Below are 9,789 nucleotides of genomic sequence, written 5' to 3'. Positions count from 1 at the left end.
ATACACGAACAGCAGCGGAGATAAACCCTTTTACCTCATAATCTTTCATATTTATCTTTCTCTCCTCCGATTTCTCTTCTTCCCCTTCTCCTTTCTTCCCATTTCTTTTTCCCGCTTTCCTCTCTTCTTCCCCTTTCCCTTTCTCTCCTCTTTCATTAACGCCCAGGCTGCTTTCAACAACTAAGTGGAATACTTGAAACTATGATTGCTTCACAGAAACCCCCCCAACACAATCTCTTTGGACTCTGAGCGTCTCTTTGTTCTTTTCTCGGCCGTGCGTAGCCGTAGATCCTTCAAGGTTCCCATTGTATCCAGTGCATCGACAGGCTCCGGCCAGTATTTCGGCGATTACCCCACCTCAGAGCCTCTTCCTTGTGGCGGATACAGGCAGCGATCTCGTCTGGGTCAAGTGCTCTGCTTGCCGGACCTGTTGCAAACACCCTTCAGGCTCTGCCTTTTTGGCTCGCCATTCAACCACATTTGCTCCGGTTCACTGTTACGACTCAGCGTGTCAACTCGTCCCTCACCCTCTGAAACACCAGCCTGTAACCACACTCGCCTCCATAGTACTTGCCGCTATGACTACTCGTACGCCGATGGGCCTAGAACAAGTGGGTTTTTTGCCACAGAGACGACGACGTTGAATACGAGCTATGGAGGAGCTGCTCGGCTGAAAAACCTTGCTTTTGGTTGTGGGTCGGGGAAGCTTTGTACTATGTCGTGTATCGTGAAGGAGCTATTCAGAACCTTCAGCTATGGAGGGTGTTTGAAACTCAAGTTTTAGTTTCGGAGAGAACCTTCCAACTAAAAACGATGGATTGCTGATCGGCAATTCAACGAAATCATATGATTTACCAGTTCTGAACACTGGGTGTCGGATCATGGTTGTCGAGTCATTGGCGTTGCTGCTCTTCTGATCAATTGAGAAAATTTCATCTGCACGGTTGGGAGCTAACACAGTAGATGAAAAAAGATGCTGGAATGTTCTTCTCGTTTCCTGTCTCCTTTCCGCGAAGAAAGCGGTGATGAAGAGTTGTCTGTGCTTCCTTGGCACATGGAAGTCATTGTTATAGGGAACAACTGGATAAAATCTGTTCTGGTGGGTCTGCAAGGGGTTGTTTCTCCCAATTGTCCTTATTACAATGCCAATTTCAATGGAAATTAATGGAAGGGGGTCTTTGTCTCTCCATCATAGTAAGGGGGGTCTTTGTCGCAAAACAAACTATAAGGGGGTTTTTGTCACAAACCCCATAGTATAAGGGGGTTTTTGTAATTTACCCTTTCAAATTTGTGATAGAGACGTTTTTTTTTATATGAAATGTTTTAAGTTGATCAATATAAATTGTTTTTCCACCTTGAACGTAGAAAAAAATCGGTAGTTCACTTCCTGGCTGATTGTTTAGAGTCGCCACCCACCACAATCACAAAGTAGGGAGTGAAGGTCTCCTGAATAATTGCAATTAAACCCAAAAAAAAAAGACTCCATGCCTTGTCAACGAAGATGTAGGTAAGCTGAGAGAGAGAGAGAGAGGAGGAAGGGGTTAGGCACCCCTCTCTCTGATTGGTGCAAATATTAATTCCATTCCCTGAAATCACATATGAGAAGAAGGCGATAGAAGAAGAAATTTGCCTTTCACTTGCAATGGAAGGGAACTTCTGTAACTACGCATCTCTTTCTCCCCATTTAATTTCCTTTTAGGTATAGGGGTCTGAGCAAAAGGGTGAGACTACATTCCCACCCCTTTTCTATCAGGACCCCCACAATCTTACTCAGTCGATCAACTGGAAGGAGAGAGAGCCCTTGAATTTCTTCCTTCGATTGCAAGAATAAGCAAGCACTCTTGTCTTGAGAAAAACTCAAGAAAAGAAAATTAAACAAATAAAAATAAATGGATGAAACCGCAAAGAGATGAGGTGTGAATCTCACTTCAACTTGGACGGCAATGATGTTGGAGTTGAATGGAAATAGGATATCGACGTCAATGGACGTAGAATGGAGGTTCGTTCGATGGCCTAGGCTGAAGGGATAAGAAGTCTTCTCCCTTTCTTCTCTCCGCTCTCCTTCTCTTTGTTTGCTCTCCCGAGAACTCCTAGACTTCTCTGACCTCTATTTTCTCCTCTATTTGCAATACCCCTCTCAAAAGGCCCCCTTTGAACCTTACTTAACTTTAGGGTTTTCATAAAACCTCGAGTTGCACTTCCCTCCCACCACCATTCTCAAATTTAACCCCTTCAATCTCTCCTTCTCTTGGGAATGGTACTTCCTATTTAAAAGGAGAGGGAAGGTGGTTTCTGCCAAAATCTTCAAGGTACATGGGGTCTTTTAGGTTAACTCAGCAATTAGGGTTTGAAAGGGTGCATTTAGGATCATATTTGGGTAAGGGGTATTTTAGGTAATTTTGAAGAGTGATTTGGGAATTTAGTGAGTGAAGGGAAATTTGGTAATTTAGGGGTTTGGGGAAAGGGGTATTTTGGTAATTTGGAAAATGGAGAGGACATTGGTAATTTTGGAAGGAGGGGTAATTTGGGAATTAGGTCAAGGGTATTTTGGTAATTGGTCCAAGGGGTATTTTGGTAACTTGGGAATTAGGTCGGGTAATTTGGGTAACCTGGTCAAGGGTATTTTGGGGATTTGGTCAAGGGGTATTTTGGGCATTTGGTTGAGGGTATTTTGGTAATTTGGTTAAGGGTATTTTTGGGCATTTGGAAAGAAGGGGCAAATGAAGCGTATTTTGGTAATTTTGAAAGAATGGGTATTTTGGTAATTATGAAAGAATGGGTATTTTGGTAATTTTGGGAATTAGGTCGGGTATTTTTGTAATTGATCAAAGGGGTATTTTGGTAATTTAGAGTATGGGTTGGGGTAATTTGGGAATTGGTCCAAGGTGTAATTTGGGTAACCTGGTCAAGGGTATTTTGGGAATTTGATCAAGGGGTTAATTTGGAATTTTGGTCAAAGGGTATTTTGGGCATTTGGTTGGGGGTATTTTGGTAATTTAGGGTATGAGGTGGGGTTCGATAATGGATTTTAGGGATTTTGGGGTTGAGATTTGGGTTCTTTGGATTCTTTTGGTTTCGGCAAGGTCAGAATGGTTTGATCGGTGTTCGGGGGTGAATTGGGGGTTCAGACAGAAAACCAAGCAAAAATCAAGTGTTGGCACTACCTAAAACATCAAATTGATGTTTCTTAGAAACATGCACTTCTCTAATTAAAATGACATCTATATATGATGTGGCACGACATATTTCTCATACATTTGTATTGATCAACTCAAAACACAATGCCACTGTAACAGATACTAATGTTTTTAGAAAGCTCAGAGTTAAGAGTTCTCACATTTCCCAAGTTGGATCACATCAAGAAAAGAAGGGATCAAGATCAGATCAAACTAAGAAGTTTGTTGTTTGGAGTCTTAACATGAAGGGAGAGGGTCTAATATACTGCAGATCAAGCACCTTTACCATTTGTTTCCACTTCATGCCTTTAAGGCTGCATTTGTTTCTTTGTTTTTACCCTTTATCGATGTAAATAATAAGAATATTTTTCGTGTGCCATCCATTTTCTGCAATGTGAATGTGAATAAATTCAAACAATTACACTGAGCATTTGTTTTGATTTGGCTGGTGATTAGAGAATAAAAACGTATTCAAGGACCAAAACGCCTGTTTCTGGGTGTTTTGGACCCCCATTTTTTTAATAATAAAAAACAGCCTATAATCTTTCCAAAAAAACAAAATTTGAAAAAAAAACTAAAAAAAAAGGTCTTTCGACCGTTTTTAAGTACCGATAAGATAAGGCCAAAATTCGTATCATATCGATACTTTGAACCTTGATCAAAGTCTGTTTGACCAAGTGGTCTAGTGTTCGACTCTTGTCAACCCCATTATAATTTATTAAATTTCAGGCTTTTCAGCACAAGGTACAGGTTTGTCTGTGTTTGTCCAAACTTCAAGTCCAATAGGTTTGATGTGAACTGTGAGGGGGCATGTTAAAAGGAAGTAAAAACGTATTCGAGGAATGGAAGGTCGCTTCCTATTCTTTTAATGTGGTGGTGCATATTGGAAAGAACTGAAACAAATAGTAAGAGTCTTCCTTTGAGGCATTGCAATGCCGTATCCTGAATGTTTTCTCCTCTTGGGTGTTAGCCATCAATGGTTTCAGAGTCATTACATGCAAACTAACTTCGACCAATTCTTCAATCCTCCCCAAGATGCCGGCACTCTAAATCCTGGTGCATTCGAGGATGCAATCTCATCAGACAGAGACAGAGTGAGAGTCTTCCTGGACGTTCCCATTTCAAAGCGCCCCCAGGTCTCACTTTGCCAAGAAGGGAACTCGGCTAATGTCATTCCATGATGCCGAATAACAGACAGACCTTGGCAGTTGGGTCATTTCTTAAACGAAATCAGAGAAATTTTCGCCAGCATTCAGATGAATTCCATGGCTAATAGTTTAGCACAAGTGCAAAACTTGGGGTGTGTGGTTTTGAGGGAGCTATCCTAAAAATATGTTTTGTACATTTTGTCCATTTTTCTCCCTTTCACACTTCCTTCTACGATACAAAGCAACCTTTTTATCTCAAAAAAGTTTACTTGTATATTAAGGCTTCAAATTACATGAGAAAAGTATGCATAGAATGACTATACTTGCTTTTGTCTGCACCTCTGCATTACAATTTTAAGCATACACACCATATACCTAGGTCATCCTTAACAGCAATTACTTGAAGATTCACATTATATCTGAACTCAAATCTGATTTTGTTATCCATATGGTAAGGTGAATTGTCCTGCTGTACCCAAATATGCAGTTTCTAATGATCTAACTGTTGACCGGTGAACTTTTGTAATGCCAATCATATCTGCAAGTGCAACAACAAAAAATTACTATACAAAATAAAAAAAATAAAAAAAAATGGAGGACATAGAACACAAGTCCCACTACAAACTCACCAGATTCTTTATATTTGTTTCTTGCTTGGTTTGGACATTCTTTGAAGATTTCCCTTTCAAACAGTTTTAGGTTGGCAGACATATGTGTAATATGTACATTCTGCCATACAAAGCAACTAAGTACCAAACGATAAGGCATCCCACTAGCAAAACAGTCTTCACCAGTCATAAATACTTCAATCCGCCCTACTTCTTGCAGCAGCTTTCCAATCTCTCCAACCATGTATTACCTCATTAGGTTGGACATCATTCAAGCCTAAAGACTGCTCAGGCAGGAATTCACCCTCTAATGGTGGTTCTACCTTTATTTCTGATGCCAAAGAGTTTGACTGATCTTCACTTACAAATGTATGAGCAGGCAAGAGGAGTCCAGTTGACATGATTTCTGGTTCCTCAGATACATGAGCCCTCCTTGCATCTTTTTTCCAATCTCGCTCGCGACGCACACGAGTCACAAACTTACTAATGGAGCCATCCAGTTGGGAGTGCTCTTGTATCATAGTTGATTGGTTTATAAGAGAAGCCTTCTTCTTATCTGCTTCAAGACGCTTCCGGGCCCTATATCTGCGTTGTCGTTCTCTATTCTTGAGGCGACGGGCCATTAGGTCATTATCAAATCTAGACTGTTCACTCTGCTTAGGAAGTTCTGTTACATTATTGTCTTGAGATTTGGGAGCATTGGTACTAGACTCATATGCAGATTGCAGAATCTGCATCAATAAATGAAATTAAAATACGTAGAAGCATCACATTCTGCATTAAGCATTATGCTTTTACTAATATCACTTCATTAGTTAAATTGTATTTTCTAACTATCACCCAAACAGCTGGTGGCATATTCTATGTTCCCTCCCAGTGTATTGAGATCAAAATTGATGGATAACGTCTTGCAAATCTGTATCCAAAGCAGTTTTGGATGAGCAAGATGTATAGCTTTCATCCATAATTGCATGGTAAGATACAACCCTTTTCTGTTCTGACCAACTATCTTGAAATCATACAGTTCCAATTTATTAATCATGGAGCAAAGGAATCAACTATTCAACCTGTAATGCCAGTGTTCTCTAGACCAAAATATTCTCTCCCATCAAATGTTTACCATACCATAAAGAATAGAATGGAGACTTTACCTTATGAGGGAGAGATGTATGACTGTGTGTAGGTATTATGTCTGTGGTATCCTCTGCATCAGTTCCAAAATACAGGACACCGCAATTTTGTTGTTGGTGGTGTGCAGTGATTAAAGGAGTTTGGTGAGATCCTGAATTAGAAAAACCACTCAGTATATAGAATTTTGAGTATTTTCAGATCTCAAGACAAACAAACAAACAAAAAAAAATTATGTGTTGTACCTTGGTGGATATCTCCTTGAACAATATCCATTGAATTTGTTCCAACCATAGGTCCTACAATTTTACCTAAATTATATCTCAATTCAGGATTTGCATTAGTCAAATTGGGTGCATCCATGGTAAACATATCTGGGGGAAATAGGGTTTGTCCATTTCTTTTTGCTTTCTCGATCTCCTCACGTTTTCGGGCCCTATATCTTTGTTGTCTCACCCTGTTCTTTAGGCGGTGAATTTCTAAATTCACAGAAGTCCTGTGCCTGTCAAGCTGGTTGATCATCAAAAAGTTCACCTGAAATACAGAGTCCTGCTGGTCACACTAAAACTGTAAATGTTGGATATGGCTCTTAATAACTGCTATTAAGATGTTATTCTGATGAAACCATCAATGCTTGTCGCAAAGGCATCCAAAGTGCACGCAAATGAGAATCTTTAAAAGAAATACTTAAACCTCCTCTGAAGCTTCTAACAAATGCTATAACATCCCCTGACCTTTCTGAAAGGACTCTAACCAGTTCTGTTGACTGACATGGCAAGACAAAAACCACCACTTGGTTAGCCTGCCGTTAGTTTCCATTAGCATGTAATCATACATCATCATCGCCATCTAACCTTTTCCCAACTATATGGGATTGGCTACATGGATCCTGTTTCACCATTTTGTTCTGTTCAGTGCCATAATCATATTAAATTTATTTTTAAAAATCCTAATAGTGCCTCTATTTAACTTGACCTTAAATTAAATGGATCCAAATGCCCACCATGGCTTACAGTCTGCTTTCCTCTCAAGCCAAAGGAAAAGTATACCGACCACAACGTTGGTACTGTCATCATTTTGTTCCAGAAGATCTAATTGCCTTCCCTGACCATAATTATTTTTAAAGGTTATCAGTAATCACAATCTCTCAATCTCTCTTTGTAATGAAGGACATTTCTGGTATTAAGAGCATCTTTTATGTTTTAAGGATTAGGAAGAAACTGAGGGAGGTTCTTTCTAGGGTCTTTATTGGAACTTCAGGATAGGCTAAAGTATTTATCCATAATGACAACATTAATAATGCAACTACTATTTCCCGGAAGGAGTGTATCAAAAAGCAGCAATTATAGAAGAGCAACAGTTGAAAAGTAAAATAATGATTCCAGAGACCAAACTCATCTTTTCTATGGTGTTTTAGTGGAGACTATTTTATCTAGTTACGTATGTACACTCATATTGTCCCATCAAACCTGTTGCTGTTGAAAATTATCAGGAAATAATTAATTTGTTCTTACGATGCTCCATGCTCCAACGCAATCCTATAGAAACTAAACCTAGTCAATTAACAGAGTACGTGGAAGTATTGCCATGCTCTAGAGTCTAGCCTATTTCTGTTGTTATGTACACATGGGCTGTCCACCCATTAAAGGTTGTGCTTTATTCTCTCTACACAATCTGAGTCATTTAGAATTTAGAAATTTCATGTGTGCATTAATATTTTCCTGCATGCTTGTGCATAGGGAAATTATGAGTTTATACAGAAAAGAAGATAACATAAAGTTTCTCTACAATGCAGCCCATAATGATGATCTTAAATGGAATGGCAAGCATGGAAAGACCTACCATTTAGATCCCCAACTTAATTCTCCTGCATTCAAGCATGGTCTTAACAAGAAGATCTCAGTCATTTGATCTAAAAGTCTTTTATCTCAAACAAGTGCCAGGTTCATATGCATCCAAATCAATGTGTAGTCACCAGATAGGATGAATCCTTGGTTAAAAAAAAATGCTCTGTTTCTTTTCTCTTTTTGGATCTTCTAATTTCATATTTCCATCAAATGCTAAGTCCATCTCCCCAGGTTGTCTTTAACAGAGGAAACTGGAAACATTTTAAGACCCATTCCACTCTTTCAAGTTTCAAGTTAGATACCTTAAGTTTATATCTAGTATCGGTATTGCACAGTGCACCAATTAGAATGCAATAGAGCAGCAGTCACCAATCGGTACAATCCATCTTCCACAGAAATCAGAAGGTGATGTAATGCCTCTTAGCACCAGAAACTGTTCCAATAAGATGTAAAAGCAACCTTTCCAGAATAACCCAAAACAGAGCATTGGATATATAAGCTTCAGAATCACCAGAAATGTTGCAGGATTTGACAACCATCTTTCAAGAGAAAAGATTATCAGCTGAAATAATGATGACCGCTTTCAGTCTCCAAAATCCATTGAAGGTAAAAAGAAAAGACACGCAAGCAAGACGAAAAATTTGGATTGGCAATACAGAAGTGCAGATAGTTGCAAATAGGCACAGAATCTGGAATAACTTTCTGGAATGTAGAACAGTTTTTTAGTTAAGAGAAACCCAAGTGTAACACAATTAAAGATACACTAAAATGCTGCGGAAATCAATAAATGTTCATGAACAAATGCATGGATCTCTAAATCATAACCCAAGCGGTGCTTGACAATAGTTAAAAGCAAATATTTCAGAAATAGGCATCATGAGCACAACAAAGAAGAGGTTTCAACTCATAAGACACGAACATATGATTAAATGCGAAGAAAACGCATACTGGAATGAGAAAGAAATCAAACAACAGAAATACCTGGAGATTGAACTCAGATTGGATGGTGGTCTATTTGCAAAACAAAAAAACAAAAAAACAAAAAAACAAAAAAACAAAAAAACAAAAACAAAAACAAAAACGAGGATCTGGTTGGGTTTACGTGAGCAAGAGAGGAGCTAATACTAGTAATGGAGGTGAGAAGGCGAGAGGAAAACGTGGTGTTGTAATGGGTCGAGACTCGGGAGTGGATGGTCGGATTTAGAAATGGTCTTTACGGGTTTTTAGGGGCGATTTTAACGAACACATGCTGCTATTTGCCTGGCCTTAGTTCCCTCTCTTCTTTCGTCGTTCCAAAACCTCTTCTTCCATTGGAATTTCGATTTTCGACTGACCAATTAAAATTTTAAAAACAAATAAAATTAAAAAAATAAAATAAAAACAATAAAAGAGAGACAATATGATACACTCCAACGAATTACGAAGATGCATTCAACGTGGCACATTCTTGATCTTCCACGTGTCATTGTTGAAAACATGTTCACCAACCTCATTACTTCATTAGTGTTGATATATCATATATCGTGCCAAGGTATAGTTAACCGGACATATGGGTTGGTATAAATACGAACACGACCTATTAGGCTATTACACGTACACGGTAATACACGCAACATGCACCCCAGCAGGGTTGGAGCCAAGTATATTGGTGGGGTGCTTGCCCCTCCCCCCAAACTTTAATCAGATGTTTCTCAAAATTAAAAAAAAAAAAACTATTTTTTAAAATCTGTAATCGATCCAAACCTATGCATCCCATATCTTTCAAAATCCTACCTTTTCTACTCCCTATTTCATTTTTTTATTTAATTTGACCTCCAAATTAAAATTCCTCTCTCTCTGATATTGCACCACACCAACCACTAACTTGTAGGAGTATTTACAG

General features: G+C 38.8%; 1 protein-coding gene across 4 annotated transcripts; it reads right to left on the bottom strand.

The window, feature by feature from the left end:
- Positions 1-4,571: 4,571 nt before the first annotated feature.
- LOC148880814 (FAM50A-like protein) lies at positions 4,572-9,077 on the bottom strand. 4 transcript variants are annotated; one of them, XM_088962864.1, is made up of 6 exons: positions 8,889-9,077; positions 8,210-8,469; positions 6,306-6,594; positions 6,084-6,214; positions 4,954-5,663; positions 4,572-4,862 (listed from the first exon to the last, which is right to left on the bottom strand). In XM_088962864.1, the coding sequence occupies exons 3-5, from the start codon at positions 6,580-6,582 to the stop codon at positions 5,130-5,132; spliced, it is 942 nt and encodes a 313-aa protein (XP_088818990.1). In that variant the 5' UTR covers positions 6,583-6,594; positions 8,210-8,469; positions 8,889-9,077; the 3' UTR covers positions 4,572-4,862; positions 4,954-5,129. The 4 variants fall into 4 exon arrangements, with proteins under 4 accessions (XP_088818990.1, XP_088818987.1, XP_088818989.1 ...); XM_088962861.1 differs by having other exon boundaries at positions 7,903-8,609; positions 8,889-9,042; XM_088962863.1 differs by having other exon boundaries at positions 8,210-8,609; positions 8,889-9,007.
- Between the last annotated feature and the right edge of the window lie 712 nt (positions 9,078-9,789).

Source organism: Nelumbo lutea, chromosome 1, assembly GCF_056320005.1.
Source record: "Nelumbo lutea isolate HS-2025 chromosome 1, American lotus-T2T, whole genome shotgun sequence".
In the NCBI taxonomy this organism is placed as follows: Eukaryota; Viridiplantae; Streptophyta; class Magnoliopsida; order Proteales; family Nelumbonaceae; genus Nelumbo; species Nelumbo lutea.
The sequence above is the reverse complement of the archived record's forward strand: the minus strand, read 5'-3'. Positions and strand labels throughout refer to the sequence as shown.